At 37.1% G+C, this 21,499-nt stretch overlaps 2 protein-coding genes across 9 annotated transcripts; both read left to right on the top strand.

The window, feature by feature from the left end:
- Window positions 1-2,725: 2,725 nt before the first annotated feature.
- On the top strand, window positions 2,726-7,009 carry LOC135585314 (eukaryotic translation initiation factor 5-like). Of its 5 annotated transcripts, none has more exons than XM_065080220.1 (2): window positions 2,726-2,870; window positions 5,078-7,009. In XM_065080220.1, exon 2 carries the CDS (start codon window positions 5,455-5,457, stop codon window positions 6,799-6,801), a length of 1,347 nt encoding a protein of 448 aa, XP_064936292.1. In that variant the 5' UTR covers window positions 2,726-2,870; window positions 5,078-5,454; the 3' UTR covers window positions 6,802-7,009. The 5 variants fall into 5 exon arrangements, with proteins under 5 accessions (XP_064936292.1, XP_064936291.1, XP_064936293.1 ...); XM_065080219.1 differs by having other exon boundaries at window positions 2,818-3,002; XM_065080221.1 differs by having other exon boundaries at window positions 2,826-2,975.
- Window positions 7,010-7,208: 199 nt separating this feature from the next.
- LOC135585311 (serine protease SPPA, chloroplastic-like) lies at window positions 7,209-21,460 on the top strand. 4 transcript variants are annotated; one of them, XM_065080217.1, is made up of 13 exons: window positions 7,209-7,348; window positions 9,147-9,296; window positions 10,249-10,386; window positions 11,167-11,337; window positions 11,426-11,529; window positions 12,474-12,541; window positions 15,391-15,557; window positions 16,245-16,314; window positions 18,277-18,431; window positions 19,881-19,986; window positions 20,296-20,383; window positions 20,449-20,592; window positions 21,097-21,460. In XM_065080217.1, the coding sequence occupies exons 2-13, from the start codon at window positions 9,179-9,181 to the stop codon at window positions 21,325-21,327; spliced, it is 1,560 nt and encodes a 519-aa protein (XP_064936289.1). In that variant the 5' UTR covers window positions 7,209-7,348; window positions 9,147-9,178; the 3' UTR covers window positions 21,328-21,460. The 4 variants fall into 4 exon arrangements, with proteins under 4 accessions (XP_064936289.1, XP_064936288.1, XP_064936287.1 ...); XM_065080216.1 differs by having other exon boundaries at window positions 7,212-7,348; window positions 9,113-9,296; XM_065080215.1 differs by having other exon boundaries at window positions 7,330-8,188; window positions 9,113-9,296.
- The last annotated feature ends 39 nt before the right edge of the window (window positions 21,461-21,499 follow it).

Here is a 21,499-nt window from a genome sequence, read left to right as displayed (position 1 = left end):
TCAGTATGTATTTTTACTATTATTTGTATTGCCTGAGAAGTAAAAACTGCCCTTTGTGGTGTTGACAATGTTTATAATATAATTTATAGATCTCATAGAAGGTAGATATGTGTATGTGTATCAATAAGTGTGGTTGTAGAAGCATGATAGTGGGAATTTCTGTATTACATTTTCTCTAAAATACTCTCTTATGTAAGACAACATTGTGCAAAAAGAGTATTTATCTTCTAAAAGGTCAAGCTGTCTTTTCATTTCATGATCTTCAAATGAAGTTGGAGGAGCCCCAAAAATATCTCCTCACAAGAGATTAAAGAGAGAAACACGTGTGGAGCATCAATATCTTTCATGGATGACAAGTTTTTTTTGCATTAAAGATAAGGAACAATGAACCAGAAGTAAGACTTGGCTACAGTCATGAATGACTTTGATGATGAGGAAGAGAACAACACTCCATATGTAGTCCCAAAACATCAGTGTAGAGAATTGACATATGTAGTCCCTTCAGTTTGTTCTCAATTACATATGTATCAAACCTGTGACTGTTGCCATTTATACTGAACCTAGTTGTGGTTTTGTGAAAGTTCATGAGATGCCAAAAGGTACAACCAATGTACATTTGTGCTTAGATGATTATGAAGTTAATAACAATAGCATTCTGTCATCACACACTTAGGGTTCACCAGAACTTGTTGATGCTCTAGGACTGTACACCATAAGTTCCATGTTCCCTTTTCTCTGAGGAGGCATTGCATTAGCACCTTTGTTTCAGTTTTTGGGGTGGACAAGGAAGAAAGAAAGCGCAGAGTAGATGAAGCAGCAGTATTGATTGCTCTCATGACAGCCTCATCTACCCCACGATGATCTCTAAAGAAGCCCCATGGAGTCCACATGGGATCCCCACACTGTGCATTTAAGATCTCTACCTTCTGGGTTGATGACAAGACTGCTAAAAAGGTTGCTGGTGTGTGATGGACAGTTGTGAGGATAGGCTGTCTTGCTTAGTTAATAGCCATGAATCCAGCTCTCTCCATGGAGGAAGAATGTGGATCAAGCCTTAGAACATGGCTTCCAGTTGCTGCTGCATCTCCTCCTACTTGGCTTGATGGGCTGTCAAAAGATCTCCATTGATAGCTCATCTGATGCTGTGACCTCTCTGTACTTGTTGAGTTGTGATAGCTTCAATGTTCTTAAGACACACAGCTGAAGAACATAAAAGAGGTGTGTGTGAGTTCATTTCCTTCCCTCTGACATTTGCAGCTGCAGCTAACATTCCTTCGGCTGGATTCTTTCTGCAGGTTGTGTGCTCTACACCTGATCAGCATGAACATGGAGTCTTCTTCTGAGGTAACTGCAGAGGGAGAAGAGTGTGACAGCAGCCAGTCTGGTTGGACCATGTACCTTGCTACACCCATGCATGATGGTGGCCAAGTGGTTGCCGACGGTGAGCACGACGACGACGATTCCTTGGCTTCTGATGCTTCCTCAGGATCAGTTACTCATGGAAGTGAAGTCACAGATCAACTCGACGTAGATGAGGAGGAGACTTGCAGCCAGTATCCTTCGCGTGAATGAAACAGAGTGTTCATGGCAGAGAAGAGCGATACATGGTGATCCAAGTAAAGAGCAGATCTTTGCATCTTGCTGTGCTTTAGATCCATAAATTAGATGGAATGTGCTGCTTTGTAACTCACTTTAGGATGTTTGGATTGTGATCATGCTTGATAAGAATGCATGAATGAAGTCAAAGAAAGAAAAAGTATAGATTAGTTTGTGGTAATCACCCTGCAATTTAGTGGCTTATGTTAATTGCTCCTTAAATATATCAAACTTTAGCATCAGACTTGTATATGTTCTCAGGATTTATCAGTGTGTGATAGAACTGTTACCTCATTGACTCATCATATGCCACCCATTGCGGCAATTGAAATGCCTCGTCATATCTCAATATCAATCAAATCAAATCATTTGTTGTCGGAATTGGAAGCCATATCAAATATGAGACATTAATATGATTTAGTCCAAATATCGAGGTATCGATCACATGTTGTCTATCTAACCTCTGCATATCACTCGATCATGTATTGTTTATATGATAGCTAAAGCTATAATATATCAATCATATATCACTCGTATGATTAATTTTATATTAAAAATATGTTTGAAGATATCACTTAACGTAATATTTGTTTTGTAATCATAATTGATCATAAAAATATTGAATATTGACATATCTGATTCATATATTATTTCAAGTCCCCATCGAAATAGTAGCGACCATCAGTTAGCCATTTTTTGTGCATACATGACAATGACGTGCACTCCAGACACGAAGTGCCCAAGATTCGTTCTAGTTTACAAGCCGATCCAACGGCGGAGATGGACTACATAATAATATCTCGAATAAAACCATAGCCGGTCACGTCGGGCCCTAATCTCAAAGACACAGATGTCATCTTCTCGTCTCCCGCTGCGGCGCGTGCTGTCCAGCACTGGAAGTGGGTGAGGATCGCTGTCCGACATGGTTCAAAATACAGGAAAATCCAACAACGTTGTCCGTCAGTCTGCCTCTTCTCGTGCGCACACGGGCGCATACTGGTGTTCTTCCCTGTTCGCTGGTTAACCAGTTAGAGCTAATTCGAATTCGTCCTCACCTGTGCAATCTTTGACCTATAGACAAGCCACCGGCAGCTGATGTATCCGCATAGAAGTTTCTATGTGTTAAAGAGAGCTCCGCATTCAGGTATCTGTAGACCTTAGGGTTTCTTCGTCCCTTCGCCTTCTGTTTTCGCCCTCTATAAAGCTCTCCGCTTCCCTTCCCCCTTCTGTACTTCCCAATTCGGCTCGGGGAGAAGTGCGGTGGACTCGTCGAGGTGGTCGGCTTCCTTCGTTTCTTCGTTATTGTTGCTCGGATCTCCTTGTTCGTTCGAGTACTTCGATTGATTTCTCAGTATGCTTGACGACTGTGTCTGTTCTAAGTGGGTTCCTTCTAGGACTTGGATCCGGTTCGCTCTTTTGCCGTGGGTTGATTGCTTGCTGTAATGGATCCGCGAATTTGTCGGGGCATTTTGATATCTTATGTTACTGTTGCTTCCTTTTTGGGAAATTCGGCCTGATTTAGCTATTTGAGAAAGTTAATTTCATTTTCTGATTGTGTTTTTGTAGTTGTAACACGGTTTTATTTGGTTCCTTCGTCATGGCAGCACGTGCTTGGGAAATTTGTATGTCTTATTTTCGATTGATGATTAAAGCTTGTAATTTGATGTTTGACATGTATGCTATGGCTCTAAAACTTTAACTTCGATATGTTAAATTGGTTTTGACATAAGTATGTCTCTAGGGTTTAAATTTTCTGGCCATAGCTACAATATTAAAGCACGGATTCAAGCACCGGCCCTACCCCATACACCGTGCTGATATTGAGTACTAGTGAAATATTATATTAAAACAAGATAGGTGCAAATGTTTAAACAACCTTTCCCTGGCTTTCCTATTATCTGAAAGTTCCTTTTTTATTTGTCGGATGTCAGTAAATGCTTAATATCTTTTTTCGGTGATGAGTTCAGGACTTGGTTTTACTGAAAATTTATGGAAATTATTTATTTTAAGAAGATAGTGGTCAGTCATTGAGGTTTGAAGTGAACTAATTTAAAACATGGTGAGTAACTTAGGTTTAGGATAAGAATATGCTTCATTTATATCGTGCGCACTGTAATAATATGTATTTACAGATTGAGCTTTTTATATGTTGCTTCTGCTGTAATGCAATAAAATGGAACTTGTATAGAGCCTGGATGGTTGATTGTTAGATGTTGTCTTTCTGAGCCATTATTTGCAATATCAAAAACGATGTTGCTCTATGTTTGTTGCTTAGATTATTATAGTTGGTACAATCAGTGTCATGAATATGGGTCTGTTAACCGAAATTTTAAATCATGAGTCAAAATATAGCATATTTTTCTCATTTAATGCATTCATGGAATTTTTTTCATTGAACTTCACCCTATCACACTCCAATAGTCCCACCTCAGTGTGTGAGGTTGTGTTCAATTTGGTCTAACGTTTGATATATCTATCACTGATAAGTTGATCTTAGGCATATTGGGTTGTATGGTTGAGTTCCCTTGACTGGAGTTTGTAGGCTTTGGGTTACTTGGGTCATGTTGAATGGTGCATACCAAGTATTGTACCTTATACATATGGAGATGGTGTACTCAGGTTACGCTTACATTGAAATCATATTTTGAGAATTGTGGCTCACAAGCACATGAAGCCTTTGAACAAGGGTGATTCTGACATGGTTCAGCCTTGTGCTACACTAGATATTGGGCTAGTAACTTATCCCATGATTTTTTATTCAACAACAAATTTATTGAAGGTACCGGGACAATGTATAATAATACATAGTAGATAGTGGTTAGCAGATATAGTAACCATGAAAGAGGTGAAGAGTGCTGCCAGCTAATATGTGGAGACCAAAATCTGGGAAATTGACTATCACAAGCAGCAATATCGATTACTATTAGGCTATGCCACCTTCCTTGATGCATGAAGCTGGTTAAATGTTAGATTTTTGTGGAACTAGGTAGCAAGCTTGATAATTGTATATTGTTTTTCCATTGAATCATAAACAATATTTACCTAAGCTGTTCACAATCCCTTCCAACCAAATTTGTCATTGTTGTTCCTAATTTGACTCTTTGTTTTTATTCATTGGCTAGTTGACATTTCTAGATAAAGTTGTACCTTAACTGACTCCATAATCTTATAATTATGTGAAATTCAGTGCTATGATTTTCAGTCATCCACTCTTATGGGTTGATAGCACATGCATCAGCAGAACATTATTCCTTTTAGCAGTCTTAAACTATGTAAACCATGCTTGTTAAGTATATATATTTTTGATCTCCTTAAATCCACATTTGATACAGATACTTTGCCATAGGCTTTCTCGGACAGAAGTTTATTCTCCCACCAGTTATATTTGGATTAGGTTATTTTTTGAGGTTTTCTTAAAATGAACAAACAGTTGTTGCTTATCATACCGGTGGTCAAAGTGGTTTTGTTTCATGTGATGCAGGACCTCTTAATTTTAAACTGAAGTTGTCAGCACTCAGCATTGTTTTGGACCTCTTGTAGCTGTCAAAGTGGAGGGCGTTAAGTGCAGGGTGTTTTTTATGTCTGAACGCGATTCTTTCTACTTGGGATCGATTGGGTTACTTGGAGAATATTGCCCTACATCCAGAAAAAAGTACATATGCTCTTTGGAAAGAGCCAGTTGTCTGCATCTTGAGCCTTTTCGAGAGACTACACTTCTAGGAAGTTGCAGCTGGGAGCAACTTTTCTTTATAGTGACAGGTTATTGGGGCATTGAACAAAAAAGATTCTTAGTGCCTGCTTCTATTGTCTGATATTACTGTTAAAGAGTGCCACTTTATCATATTTCCTTGGGCAAACATGGCTTTGCAGAATATCGGCGCTTCAAACAGCGATGATGCTTTCTATCGGTATAAGATGCCAAAGATGATAACCAAAATAGAAGGTCGTGGGAATGGCATCAAGACAAACGTAGTGAACATGGTGGACATTGCAAAGGCCTTGCACAGACCAGCCACCTACACGACAAAGTACTTTGGCTGTGAGCTTGGTGCCCAATCCAAGTTTGATGAGAAAACTTGCACTTCACTTGTTAATGGAGCTCACGACACTGCCAAATTAGCAGGGCTTCTAGAGAACTTCATCAAGAAGTATGTGCAGTGCTATGGATGTGGTAATCCTGAGACTGAAATAATAATCACAAAAACCCAGATGATCACCCTCAAATGTGCTGCTTGTGGTTTTGTGTCTGATGTAGACATGAGGGACAAGCTCACTACTTTTATCCTGAAGAACCCACCAGAACAGAAAAAGGCATCAAAAGACAAGAAGGGAATGAGACGAGCAGAGAAGGAAAGACTCAAGGAAGGGGAAGCTGCTGATGAGGAACTGAAGAAGCTGAAGAAAGAGACAAAGAAGAAGGGTACTGTATCATCTAAAGATGGAGCAAGTTCTAAACGTGTTGCTTCTAAGAAGAAGCCAACAGGCTCAGATGAGGAACGCTCCTCCCCACCTGATAGTCAGGCTGATGACAATGAGGTAGCTGATGATAATGATGATGATGGTGTGCAGTGGCAGACTGACACATCTGCTGAAGCAGCTCGCCAGCGCATACAGGAACAACTGAATGCTGTTACTGCTGAAATGGTGATGCTTTCCACTGGTAATGTGCCTGACGAGGAAGAGAAGAAAGTAAATCAAGAGAAGAAAGAGGAAGCTCCAAAAATTGGACCTGAAGTAGTGGAGAAGCCTAGCACTCATAACCAGTTAATTATTGAAATCAAAGCTATGCTGAAGAAGGGGTCCAAACCTAGCGAGCTTAGCTCGTCTCTGCCTGGGTCCCATCAAGAGATAATGAATGCACTATTCGAAGCCCTCTTTGAAGGTGAAGGTGCAGGTAAAGGGTTCGCAAAAGAGGTTGACAAGAAGAAAAAGTACCTTGCAGCTGCAGTGCAGGATGAGGAATCTCAGATGTGTCTGCTGCGGGCTATGGAAGCATTCTGTGGGAAGTTTGGTGGGGATGCAGTGAAGGAAGTTGCTCTGGCGGCTAAATCTCTTTACGATGGAGATGTATTGGAGGAAGAGTGCATAATGAAGTGGTACAAAGAAGGTCTGACCGGTGCCAGTAAGAGCTCCGCAGTTTGGAAGAATATTAAGCCTTTCATAGAATGGCTTCAGAATGCCGAGTCAGAGTCAGAGGACGAGTGATAAAGTGTCCTCTTCTGCTTAGTATTGATAATCATCTCAAGGATGATACCGATGTTGGGCTTATTACCTTTGAAAGCAGTATGTAGTTGTGTGATGGCTATTTCATGAATTTGGAGTCTTAAACTTGGTAATGCTTAGTTATTACTGTGTTTCTGGTGTGCAGACTTGGTTCGTGTCGAAATAAAGAACTTGTATTTTCGTTGTTCCAGTCAGCTAAATTGTGTTGCTCAGATTCTGGGAGGACATCATGTGCAAGCTACTGGCTGTTCATGTTCCGCAGTTTCATCATCCTGTGGTGAGATTTGGGTGTCTCTCCATGAACTTTATAGGCTACGCCTCTCCTTTCTAGCTGAAGATGTCTTGCTGGATTCTAATCCAAATGTGTTGTCTCTTACAGGTTTGCTGATCATCCAAGTGCAGATAGAACATGTTTCAAGGGGACTCCCGTGTACAGTGATAATAGCTTGAAATGAGTCTTCAATCTGACAGGAGCAGCTCTCCATAATCTCATATAGTTCGATAAGGATTTGCACATAAAAAAAATTAGGTTGGTAACAAACAAATATCAAGTTAACTTTCATCGTCATTCTAATCCAATATAATAAGAGTTAATATTTTTATAAATTACTAACAATTGTGTCATAAATGATTTAGGATTTGTTTGTTGTATGTTTTTGGTTTTTTTGTTTTTTGGGTCCAAACAGAAAGAGCTAACTATTACGGGAGAAATAAATTTAACTTATTTGATTTTAAATCATTTGAAATATGGCAATCGGAGCCCATTTTATAGCTCATTTATAGGTTTCAGTAGACGTAGTACCAAAGCAATCTTTTCTTCCTCCGTTCCTTTTGCCGCTCCCTCCCTTCGTTTCCTCCTCGTGACACCGAGAGAGACGAGAGAAGCTTTCTTTTCTTCCTCATTCCACTCCCTCCCTCCATTTCGTCCTCACAACAACGAGAGAGAAGAGAGATGTCTTCTAGAATTCCCCTCTTGAAACTATCTCAACGTTGCAGGCAATCCCTTTGCTCCATGCTCGGTCTCCAACCGCACCTGTCCGCGCTCCTCCGTCGCTCTCCTCCTCCTCCCCCTCTCCTCTTCCCCTCCACCTCCGATCGCCTTTGTTGCTCCCCGTTCCGATCCCTCGCCTCGACCGCCGACGGAGTGAAGGATGCAGGGCGGTCCGAGAGAATCGGAAACGATGGAAATCCCCCGAATTCTCCTCCTCCGCCGCCTTCCGACTCAGGTCTGGACTACCCGACGGGGGAGTTTGAGATGGAGGAGTTCGGTTGGTGGAGGAGATTGGTCGTCAAACTCAGGTTGTTCTTTGCTTTGCCTTGGGTGCGCGTGCAGAAGGGGAGCGTGCTCAAGATGCAGCTCCGCGGCAAGGTCCGATTCTTATGTTCTTGTCACAGCCCTGTAACTCCTAAATATTTTACAATATTAGAAACAAAGATCGGATTAGATGAAGCAATTAGGGTTGAGAGCAACAATATTAGTACAGAGTACTACATACCTACTGCCGGTCAAGTAGCCATGAAGGATCATCGAGGATGGGAGTCACTCAAACTGGCGTAATGGAAGATCAATGGACCAAACCAATCATGACATACCGTGATAGTATATGTGTCCCTATATTTTGGTCACAACGATGGCCTTCATCTAGTGGAGCCGCATCTAGCAGTGATTAGGGAGCTGCTGAATTAGGCAGCTATTGAGAAAGCATGAACTGTGTCATTGGTGGAAAGACAATCAAGCTTGTTAGGTCTGACGAATTACGTCACCATGCCCTTCTTTGTGGGATTTAAAATATAAGATGCTGAATTAATGAAGAGAGGTTATCAATAGTTGATCTAGTTAGTCCAGTATATGCCATTGTCGTCTGAGGAGGGTAATTGTGAACTGCTCTGAGTTTACTATTATAATGTAACATTGTGCAATCATGTGAATGATTGAGTCACTATATGAATAAGTAAGATGTATCATATGGCATACACAAGTATCAATGATGTATCTTGTAGTATTAGAGCATGATGACTAACTTCCAGGTCATGCCTAATGTTTGACGAAGCTCTTTTAACTGTTTAACACTAAAGTTGGTTTCTTCAGTTAAAGAGCCTATTGTTACAAAAATCTGATAACTATTATTGGTAATTAGGACTTGTGTGTCCTTGAGACCATGGCAGGCAGATCAAGGCAATTAGTATAATAAGTGGGCTATTGACTGCTTCAGTTCATTATAATCTTAAATGCATTTTAAGTGGATCTTCAATCGCTTCAATCCATTGGGATCTTGTATTTACCTTGATGCAGATATCTGATCAGTTGACAACACGCTTCTCTTCAGGGCTGTCTCTACCACAAATATGTGAAAATTTTATGAAAGCGGCATATGATCCTCGAATATCTGGTATTTATCTTCATATAGAACCACTTAATTGTGGATGGGGCAAACTTGATGAAATACGGAGGCATATAATGAATTTTAAGAAGTCAGGTAAAGATACATAATGCATTTATGAATCTTTTATCAAAACTTGATCTTCACTTAAAGTGTCGAATGTCGATGTTGATATGCTGTGCTTTTAATCTTTTTATATATATATATATAAATGAGCTTCTTTAATATAGAGCACCAAGGGGTACACAAGTTTAGATTGAGTATATTAATTTGGTTTACGTTATTTTGACATATATTTAGGAATAATAATCATGAATTGAATGTAGAGATGGACTTTAAGTGCTTCTAAGTTAAGGTTATTGACCTAATTATGTCTGCATAAAAGATGTTATTTTCAGCAAGAGAAGCATGGAATGGAGCGTCATGCTTTTGGAGAATAAAATATATTTGTATTAATTGTCTTTTGTGTGTGTGGACATGCATAGAATGCATATAATAAGTGATGCAGCACCTTAATTTATTTTGGTGATCTACTACTAGTGATATTTATATTTATGCCTTGATAGAGACATGTGATAGAAACATGCACTACACTAGTATGTTTATTTAAAATTTAATTACTCAAATCAGTGGTGGGCCATTTACAATCTTCAAATTCCTTAAAATCCAAAAATCATGATTAAACTTATCTGAGTCAACTTGAAGATGAAACTTCTTTTTCCTTTTTTTTTTCATAATTTACAAATGTTGAATGTGATGTTTATATATATTTCATAATCTGTGGATCATGATTGAGTGCAGGATTTTAAAATATATGATGCATTTAGAATATCAAAGACCAATCAGTAGTCAGATTCTTGATAAAAACTCACATTTTATGCTTGTGTAGATTGGCAACAAAGTGGATAGATGAAACATTTGGGTTCTGTATATCTTTGTTAATCTGATCAATTACATGAGTATGTATAGTTGGAGCTTGTTTTTTGTTTGCTCCAAATCCTGCAATCAAGTCATTTTTCCCATTAACGTGGATTTGCATCCTATATAGGTAAGTTCATCATCAGTTATTTGCCTGAATGTCGAGAGAAGGAGTACTACCTTGCATGTGCTTGTGGAGAGTTTTATGTTCCTCCAAGTGCTTATGTTGCATTGTATGGTTTGACAGTTCAATCAGCATTTCTTGGCGGTATGCATTCTACCAATATTGTGCATGGTTATCTTCTTTTATGGTTTCCATACTTTTTGTAATGTGTTAAATATGTATTTTTGTTTTCTAGTTTAGAAAGGCTTGCTCAGGGTGCTAGGTAACAACCTATTTTGCTTTTCTTCTTGGTCCAATTATCAGCAGGTATTGCTTACTCCAGGATACACAGAAATAATGACTTTTTGCAACCTGCCTATCACATTGGAGCAGTTAATGATTTTGATTTGAATGTTGCCTTCTTAAAATTGTCATGATGGCCTTCAAAATGGTCCATTATGAAATTCTCATGCGTTGTCACATCCTCATCATCAATGACTTGATTTTTTGAAGTATTTCTGAAAATGACATAAATGAGCTGTTCACTTAACATCTGATGTATATGATGCGACTGCATAAAACTTATTCTTTCTGAAGGAGGAAGAACTAGTCATAATACAAAAGAACTCCATTTTGTTAGTGTTTCCTGTGTTTTTCTTGGCTATGGTCGCCTGTGCAACATGTTTCTTCTCTGCTATGCATCACAGTCATGTTTGAATTTTTGTTACTAATGATAATATTTACATGATTCCTCTTAGATTGTTCTTGAGTCCTTGTATGAATCAGTTTAGATGTGTTTAGCATTCTGTTAGTGTAGTAGCTGGGAGTGTTAGCTCATATATTGCTGAACACGGCTTGTCTTTCTATTTAATGAAGTCCTAAGTTATAGCAACCCTAGATTAGATTTAGCTATGCTTTAATATTACTTGCATCTCATTTTTGCAGGTGTTCTTGAGAAAGCAGGGGTTCATCCAGAAGTTCACAGGATTGGTAAATACAAAAGTTTTGGGGACCAGCTTGCATGTAAAGGCATGTCTAATGAAGTTCGTGAAATGCTGAGTTCTTTGCTTGATAATATTTATGAAAATTGGCTTGAAACAGTATCTTCAAGTCAAGGTATTTTTACACATCTTATTTAGTGATTGAATGTTCTGCTGTCTACTTCAAAATTAATATTCTGGAATTCTAATATTTTCTTTTCCAGGAAAGAGAAGGGAAGAAATTGAGGACTTTCTTAACTCAGGAATTTTCCGAGTTGAAAAGCTTAAAGAAGAAGGTTGGATAACGAATATAATGTATGATGATGAGGTGCAAGTTTCTGACTGGACCATTAAATGACATATGAGGCGCATGAAATAATATTTACAAAAAAAAGTTTTTGCTGTTATTGAAAAAAATTGACGTAGAGCTTGAAAATTGGTCTTTGCTTTAGAATTCGGTTTACAAAACAATGGAGTTATCAATCATGTAAGGATGCAAGATCATGTTGTTGGACACCTGAACGTAACCATCAGGCAAATCATGAGGTTGAAAATAATATGATTTTGGGAATTTGAACTTTAAGCTTGCATGAAGTAGTTGATTATGGTAATAGCACTCTGTGGCAGCTGTAGTATGTACAAGGAATCCTTGTTCAAACCAAGATATCAATATCAGGTGGGGAAAAAGGAAGTAAAACTTCAAAAACTATTAAGTAGGTTTGATTGATTATGGAGAAATAATTAGGCTGAGCTATGGTGCTCCTAGGATGGCTGGGCATCATTGGATCTTATAGTCATTGGATATTATAGCCTATGGCATAAGAATTCATTGTGACAAGCTTTTTACTTGGGTATGCAGAAAGCAAACTTAATGTTTCTGCTCGAGTGAAATGATGAAATGCATGATAAATGCTAAGCATTTAATTCAGTGTGAATGAAAAGACAAGGTATAGAAGAGAGAGTGGATTCTAGGCCATCTTGATCTGGTTGAAAGTACAGGAATAATCATGGTTTGACATTTAACCTATACACAAAAGCTTTAGTTGAATCCAACCGGTTGTAAGACCTATTCCAATTTAAACTATACAGAAGAATCTTTGTGTCTGCTGTTATATTCTCTATATTTTGATATACAACAATAAAAAGTTAGTTTCAGACCAGCAACATAATAGACCTTTAAAGTTATAATAGTTTAGTTTTTCCTTTCGTTTCTTTAAATATAAGAATGTAACTTAATTAGAGTCTTATATGATTTCTGGTGCTATAAGGCAGGTCATGTCAATGCTGAAGGAGAGGTTGGGCCAAAAGAATAAGAAAAAGCTTCTTATGGTTGATTACAGGTAATACAATCTCAAAATTATCATAAATGTATTGACTGGTTGGAATTGCAACAATTCAGTGTTACGTGGAAATCACTTTTGAAGGTTTGAAAGCGCACCATCATGAACTCATGATACTATTTGTGCATATACTTTCTTAAATAAATTATTTTTTCTCTTGATGTATTGAGTTGGAAGTGTTGAGTAATTAGCCTTAACTACTTAAAATGAATGAAACCATGGTTTTAAATCTCAAAACTGAACCCATACGATCCTTGATTGGACTAGCATGGCAGCGGTACATAGTGGCATACCGACACATGGTATGTTGGCATACTGGTCGGCGCCAATAGGGGGGGAAGTTAGAGATAGAGAGTGGGGTAAAGTTAAAAAGACAACTGTCACCACCAAAACCAAATAAATATTATATTTATTTTGAACTGAACCGGGCAAATTACCCGATCGGGGTGCTGGTTCTTGGTTGGACTGATATATACCAATTCGGATATCTCATGTCCCTCTGTTACCATCTTTTATGTCAAAGCATATCTTATTCTCAAATTTCAATCTTGGCCTTGAGAAGTGATTGATTCACATTTCACTGCTGCAGTTTTGTTTGGTTCACTGTTCTCCCATTGAACCAAACTGGTCACCTTTCAGGGGCAAAATTGAGACTTGTAAAAGAAGGGGAAACTTGGTGTAAAAAATGAATACAGGAACGCTCAGCAGTAAAAGTGAAAAGCAGAGGTTTTGTTAGATAAATTGCCCGTCCATTAATGAACAAGCAAGACATTTCAGATATGGAAGATATATAAACATTGTGATTTTAGGTGTCTTCAAGCATGGATTTAAGCACCATAATCCATAGTGGAAACTTGTTTGATCAATCTGTACCAATCAGTACAATATGATGTACCTCTATTATGCTGCTAAAGTTATCAAAAACTTTTTGTTTAAATAGAAGGTGTTTTCATTACATTAAAGAGCGTATATAACGCTCCCACGTGAACTCGAACATGAGACCTTTTATTCATGCAACAAATGCACTAACCAATTCGCATGTCTCAATAAAGACTTATTTAAAACGTCAATATTTATTGGTATTGGTGGACCATCATTGGCAAGGACAACCGGTATATAACAATAGCTGGTATACTGCAGTACTTTATTTCATGGTCTTGAGGAAATTAACGAGCAAAATATGCAAATGATATTTACTTGATCTTTATAACTATTTTATTGGGCCTGTTTCTTCTACGTTGCATCATTTTAAGCTTTAGTCATCATTGTTTTTTTATTAGTTTTTGAAAGCTTTAGTCACCATTTTATTGGACCCGTTTAGGTGATTTGGTCGGACCAGTATACCGGTCAATATCAAGGTACCACATGGTACACCGGTACATATTGGCATTTCAGAGAGGAAGAGAAAGAAGAAGAGGAAGGATGGATGGATGAATAGGAGGAAGAGAGGAAGTATTGCAGTAGGAAGAAGAAGCGGTGGAAGAGAAGAAGGAAGAAGAGAAGTATTGGGAGTGTACCTGGGAAGAAGAAGGAACGCATTGGCAGCAATGACATCACAAAGCAATGATGGCAGCAGTGTTGCAATTAGAGGGCTCTTGTTCATGAGCCGTAGTTTTTGTTTTAGGTTTTTTTTCTTTTTTTTAATGCTGAGTTGGATGGGCCCCATTGCTATTTTAGTTATTTTTTTTTTTCCTAAGTTGGATCGGGTGGCAAATAGGGTGGTCCGTATATCGATCTATGCCCAGACCAGTACGTACAGCTCGTTTCATATTATTTCGGGTGATGAGGCATTCCTTGCTTGAAACTCTTTGTTTTCCTTTTCTTATTAACTAATATGATGTGAGGTTTCCTTTGAATTTGTTACTATAAAGTCTGCTTTTACTTTGACGAGTTTCTCAGATACTGCCTTGCTTTTTTTTTGGCTCTGAAAAATAGGCTGTTGCTATAGAGCATTAAAGTCCTCATTTGCTATTTATAATTCTTATTGAATTCAGAGCTCATAGCTAATCTTCTGCTGTATGATTGTGAGCAAAGCACCTGTACTCAAAAGTATCCTTTTGTTAATTATGCAAATAATTGTTTGGGAATAACACTTGTAACCTTTTCCAACATAGCTGGTCACAATGAAAACTAGTCTCGCCATTTGTGTCATTCAAAAATTTGAACTTGCAAACTTGTAATTCCATTCTTGATCTTAACACAATTGGCTTGGTGTTGAACTTCTTCAAGTGCAATTTGCAACAGTTGTTCTTCTGCATCATGAACTTTGGGTTTGATATTCATTTTCATAAGGAACAATGATAAGCAGTGCATTGAATTCTATGAATGCTATTGTTTAGTCTATAATTAGAATTTGAAAATACTGTGAGATGCATTAGCTTACAAGGAAAAAACCGATTTGGAAGCCCTAAAAGTTCATAGGTTATAAACCTGTCTCATATCACAATTAGAACATTAATCATGAAAACTAAGATTATGAACAAGCCAAAAGTTGTTGATTCTAGGTTGCTAATTCTGAATCATCATAAGTAGCAAAAAGTACCCTTAGAGATAGTATAAGTGATTAGTTAGTTAATATATTGCTATTATTTAACTTGTCACATGCCTAGCAAATTCAAATTCATATGTTGCTTAAAAATTCCAGTTCTTTTTTGTGCTTCAGTTTTATAGTGAAAGTAGGTATTTTTCTTTTTGTGTTTACTAGTGTTGCTTATATTAGAGCAAATTAACTAATATGTTTGTTGTGGCTGTACTACATGAAATATTAGATAAGAGTATTACAGATTCCCACTAGAACATTTTGTATTAGTTTATTGCTCTTACTAAAGTTTCGTGCTTTGCTTCAACAGTAAATACTCAAGAGTAAGAAAATCAACTCTTGGTTTAGATGGTGGTAGAGAACAAATTGCCATAATTAGAGCCTCTGGAAACATCACCCGTACTCGAGGACCATTAAGTGTTGCTGGTTCTGGCATCATGGCCGAACAGCTGATAGAGAAGATCCGCAGTATCAGAGGTTGGTTTCCTAGCTGAGTGTTCTTTTGTCTAAAACTGTAACCATTCTGTGTGATAAATATTGAGATGTTGTTAGAAATTTTGTTTTGAAACATTAATATGTTTATTGATCTAATGGATATAGAAAGCAAGGGGATAATCATACTGATCCAGTTGTGTAGCTTCTTTTTGCACTGAATCTTATTAGCTTATGAAGATATTCATCATTCTATTTATGCTGATTTCTTATAGATGCCCATACTAGTAGTAGTAGTACACTTGTTTTCACTTTTTCCTCATTTTCAGTTGATATACATTGCTAAAAGATATTTATGCCCAGTATAGACTTAAAAAGTTGAGCTGAATGAGCCTACCAACCAAACATCCCTTGCAAGTTGTGTAGATTTTTGCCTGTAAATGAGTTTCACCAATTAAAAATATTCGATCAAGTTTGTCTTTAGTCAGTGCTCATTAGCTTCAGTGCTTGAGTTTGACATCCATAATTATTATGTTTCTTGTACCATGTATTCATGTGACACTTTTCTTTTATTTAGTTGTTTGTTCTGCATTGATGAAACTGATCATTGATGTTGTTGGCTTTAAAGAGTAAATCTTAGTTTCTTTCTTTGGAATTTGTTAATCATATATTAAAGATTTTGCCTGGAAAAATTTGTATTGAACTTTAAGTGAAAGCAATTTCTTCTTACAGACTCAGATAGGTATAAAGCTGTTATCTTGAGAATTGACAGTCCTGGTGGTGATGCTCTCGCCTCTGATCTGTAAGTGCTTATAGCTTAAACTTCATTTTAGTAATTATGCGTGGCGCTCTCACTAACAAGAAAATTCTTCTTACCCTATTATGTTTGTCAGAACCACAAAAATTAATAGACAATAGTCATGCAAACAATAGTCCTGCAAACAATAAAAATTCATTATTAGCCTGTTTGGTTCAGGTGTAAGGCTGAAATAAACCATCTAAAAACCCTTATGCCAACCAAAGAATTCAAGAATTAATTGAATAAATAAGGATTAACAGTTCCAAGCAGTCCTTATTATGAGAAAGATTGTTTGTAATTCCATTTTTATTGTTCAAAAGTGATATTAACTGACAATTTTCTCATATCCCTAAGTTATATATTTTTTCCCTTTTTCTTTTCTTATTCTCCACCATAAACTGACCTTCCCTTTTGCCACAAACACACGTTTGTCTTGCAACAATGTATTGATCTCTATCTCTTAACCATCATTAATTCCATGATGTCCTGAGTGTACCTTCTCATATGTTTTGTTTCTAAAATGCTTTTGCTTATTGCAAATTTAATGGTTTTTATATATGGATATTTATATTTAATGTGTTTATATGTAAATTCTATGATGGAGTCTCTCATGTACTTTTATTGGACTCATGTAACATACTTACTCGTGATTACTATAGATAAATGCTATGAACACCTTATTTGTGACATCTTTGGGCTAGGATCCAGGGCAATTATGATATTTTCCTAGTTTATGCTTCAAGTAATCTTTATAACTCTTTATTTCGTTATTTGTGATAAAGTAATTTTCTCAGTTATTAATCAAACTTATTATTCTATCCCACTTTTCCTCGTGGCTCACCTTAAAGGGACTTACATGACTGCTTCATATATCCAAATGTAGCCTTGACCTCGGCTCAATGGTTTGGCGGTTTCGAACTTAACCAAAATCGAGGCCATACTGTTCGGTTTCAGTTCTTAGAAATTGAAAGAAGTAGAACAACAATAAGTTTCATGGTGTAGTGGTTAGTACTTAAAGTTTAAATTTAAAGTATAATGATTTGAGTTTGAATTTTGGTGGAACAATTTATTTTTTTTTTTTCTTTTTCTATCAATCGACAGTTCCATTTCTAGAATCGGAACTGACACTTCCAGAACCGGAACAACTGCCTGGAACCAGTTTGAATCCGGTTCCAAATTTGGTAGGACCAGAATCGGCAGTTTCGGAATCATGCTCAGAGCTATCCAAATGACCTTTCCCTAGGGTTTCCACTTAAAGAAATAAAAGTAATAGAAGAAAATTTTTCAATAGATTTTATTACATCTAAAAACCATATCTTATTTTTTCTTCAATGATTAATTTGTTATCTGCTAATGTCACATGATGATAGATAATATTCTTGCATTAGTGTGACGCACAAAAGTAGGTAGAAAGATTTTTTTAATCAAACAATAGATGAATAATGAATTATCAGCCTTATTTGAAAATAAAACATGTTTTTTTAATTGGATGGCTTGTTTTTAAACAACGGTGGCCTGGAGGAAGCAGCAAGGCTTGGACGAAAAAATGATGCTTAGATCAAGTTGAGGTCAGATGCACCTGAAAGGGATCATAGATGGAAAATGAGTGACCTATAAGCTCCTGCGGATACCAGAGAAAGATGGTAAGGAATACATTTCAGTGTTTCTGTTGACCGAAATAACAAAGACCATTTAAATCTTAATAAAATGCTCTAGTGAGTGGTTCAACATTCTTCACTACCCTGTTGCCCAAGCTATAATACACATGCAACAAATTTAGGAGGTGGAAGTAGTTTCATCTGGATGAATACATAAGATATATATCCATGGTATGCAATGTGGTGTAATGGTAGGCCAATTTGATTTGTTGATTGTCTCTAATAAATCATCATATGTCTGGTATTAAGTTTTGCCAGATGTCGTGTGGTGTTCTTTCTGTCAACAATGATGATTCTGTTCATACAGAATTTGGAGGGAGATCAAGCTTCTTGCTGCCTCTAAACCTGTGATTGCATCAATGTCTGATGTTGCAGCAAGTGGAGGATACTACTTGGCTATGGCAGCAGGAACTATCCTAGCTGAGAAGCTCACTTTAACTGGTTCAATTGGTGTTGTCAGAGGTGATTATAGTGGTTTACTCCTTTTTATATTTGCGAGGAAATTACTGCAATAGCATAATGGATCTTTTGAATAGTACTGCAACAATGCAAGTCCTCACTCCTCACATCAAGGCTTCAAGTTATTGTGATTCCATGTTCTTATAATATCTAATTTAGTCTGGTCAATTTAACTCATGTAGATCACAGACTAATGCTGGTCCTCATAAACTCTCTTTTAAGCCTTTGTCATCCCTGTCAAGATTCTAACATATAATCAGAGTCAACCCTGTGACAGACCTGTTTGTGTTATCTAATTACCATGATCAGCTTATATTTAGCCCACAAAACAGAAAACAAATCACGAGCCTTGTGGTCAACCTGTGGTTGCCTCCAATGATCTCATAATGTAGTATCCTGTAGTTTGATACTGAGATGGACTGGGTCTGCTTTGGTGGTTTTTGCTACTGCCAACATGGGTGAAAATGCTCAAACCACAAATAGGTAACTCAACTTGCATATATGAGCCAATTCCTTTTTCTTTACTAATTTAAGACTATTAGTTCATTGCAAATATTGTTCACCTTCTAGTTGTATTATATTACAATGAGATACCATTTCTTATGCTATGAATAGAATTATTATTCATTTGATCTCATTCATTTGCCTTTTAATGCTTTAAGTTATGTTTCACAGAGAAATGCTTTATACATCCACATTGTCAAGAACAGTCAAATGCTTTATGCTATTTGATGTGCTCAAATAGCCCTTACAGCCCCTCCCATTAATTTTTTATTTTAAATCTTATGACATCGTGGGTGGTGCTTGAGTGGATGATAAAAAAAATCGGTATGGGAAGCAATAGCACATCTTTTTGCAATATGAATCATGGCAGACTCTCTTTCTAGAGATTAATATTCAATCACTATATTTGCCTCAAAATAAAAAAGAATACATACAATTAGTGAGTTTTAAGGATCTGGCGATATAATTACTTAGAATTTCTCTTTTATTCAACTAAGGTTTGGAATTTCTCTTTTATTCATTAGTTATGATAGTGGATAGTCAACTAAGGTCATAAATGAAACATTATAGGCTAACATACATGAATTCTGTGGTTAGCTTCATCATTTCTTCTATGCTAGACCAGACACATTAAGCAGTACATATAAAACAAAGCAGTTAAAATTACTCCTATAAATTGTACCAACCTTTTTTCGATAGTACTGTGCAGTGGCTGTTAGATCCAAGGTCACTCCTTTTTGTTCTTGATAATGTGCCAAAAGAGATTGGATGTTGTTGTCCACTTTTGTAAGTACATAGTTAAATGCAGATAACTGGAACTTTTTGTTCTCGTGCATATTACACAATCAACTATTTGTGTTCAAGCCTCATATTTGAATTAGATTCTATGCTACTACCAAAAAAAGAGCTTTCAGAAAATTATTGGGTTCTGATCCCTAGTACTTGCAGGAAGGTTCAGCTTAAACAAGTTATACGGGACGATTGATCTCAACAAGGAGATTCTGTCACGGGGTCAATATGCTGAGCTTAATGTTGCTGAACAGCGTCCTCTTAGGTGAGTATCTGTTGTTTTTCAAAAGTTTGTATAGCTTGTAACTGATGAGAAATTATCTAAAGAAACATTTTACTAGATTGTCCAGCATCTTTTACTGGTCTTATGGTTGGTTTAAGAAATCATCTAATGAAACCTTTATTCATCAGATAGGATTCAGAATGTGGGTCTTATGGTTGGTTTAAGAAATGTTTCGAATATAATCTCTCTTAATAAGTAGTTGACTGGTTTTCCCCTTCTTCTGAAAGTTCTAATAGGCATTACTGTTCTGCATCCAGCTAAAATCTAACGAGGGTGTTCTTGTTGGTACAGACCACATGAATCGGAACTGTTTGCCAAGTCTACACAGTATGCTTACACACAGTTTCGAGACAAAGCTGCTTTGTCACGATCGATGACTGTAAGGTTTTGCACATCCACCATTAAGAAAGACAGCATGTATCTCATCGCATCATTACCTTCCAGGTAGATCAGATGGAGGAGGTTGCTCAAGGGAGGGTATGGACCGGCAAAGAGGCAGCTTCTAAAGGATTGGTTGATGCTATCGGTGGATTCTCGCGAGCAGTCGCCGTTGCAAAATACAAAGCTAAGATACCACATGATAAACAGGTTAGGTTTCTTCAGCTTTTTTTTCGATCAAATGCCATGCCTATATCTAAAACAAGACCAGCTTTATTAAGTCACTGAGAATATGATACCCTGCTATTTTGCATGGCTATATGTATATTGGTTTATTATCAAGTTGCTCCCTTGTGCCCTGAGTGTCTAAAGTTAAGGAAAACAGCCTCTATATATTAAGGTCTGTTTTGCTCTTAAGTTTGTTTGTTAATGTTAGGATTCTGTGTCCATTTATTGCCATAACCCTGCATACTTTGCTTCTGCACATATATATATGCATTCTAATATGTTATTTTCCAAGGGAATATGATCTTATTTGGTGATATATTTCGATATACGAGGAGTGAATTTGTAATTTGGAACTTGCAGGAAACTGTAATGAGAATCCTTTCGTTCATTATCTCAAATGATCATTTTAATACACTGCAAATGGAAGCTTTGTTTAACTACTGATCATTGGATTTGTTCTTCGACTCTTCTTTATTAATGTTCTAGGTTAAGTTAGTTGAGGTGTCAAGACCTTCACCAACTTTACCAGAAAGATTAGGTGGTATTGGGAATTCTCTGTTTGGGCTGGACATGGCTGTGAAGGAAGTATTGCAGGATCTAACGTTCTCTGATGGAGTTCAAGCAAGAAGTGATGGCATCTTGCTTGACATAGCAGGAAATATATCACAAGATAACCATGTCCTTCACCTAATAAAGGACTGTTTAAGCTCATCATAGGCTGAGGATGACCGGAGTCCAGACCTCGAATAATGCAAATGTGTCCGGCAGACAGATTATGGTATGGATACATCCCCTCTCTGTCTTTATCAATTCCTAAATTATGATTTATAATGACAGTGCAAATTATGAATTACAAGCTGTACATTATGTCATGATGTAGCATTAGATA

Source organism: Musa acuminata, chromosome BXJ1-8 (genome assembly GCF_036884655.1).
Source record: "Musa acuminata AAA Group cultivar baxijiao chromosome BXJ1-8, Cavendish_Baxijiao_AAA, whole genome shotgun sequence".
In the NCBI taxonomy this organism is placed as follows: domain Eukaryota; kingdom Viridiplantae; phylum Streptophyta; class Magnoliopsida; order Zingiberales; family Musaceae; genus Musa; species Musa acuminata.
This window is presented reverse-complemented; position numbering and strand designations above follow the sequence as displayed.

What these genes read in the sequence shown, in the direction of transcription:
- LOC135585311 (XM_065080215.1), top strand. Translation starts at nt 7,772, where the DNA reads ATGTCTTCTAGAATTCCCCTCTTGAAACTATCTCAACGTTGCAGGCAA. An exon ending in GATGCTCTCGCCTCTGATCT is followed by an intron (nt 16,315 to 18,276) that starts GTAAGTGCTTAT and finishes CTGTTCATACAG; the next exon opens with AATTTGGAGGGAGATCAAGC. An exon ending in AGATACCACATGATAAACAG is followed by an intron (nt 20,593 to 21,096) that starts GTTAGGTTTCTT and finishes TTAATGTTCTAG; the next exon opens with GTTAAGTTAGTTGAGGTGTC.
- LOC135585314 (XM_065080220.1), top strand. Translation starts at nt 5,455, where the DNA reads ATGGCTTTGCAGAATATCGGCGCTTCAAACAGCGATGATGCTTTCTAT.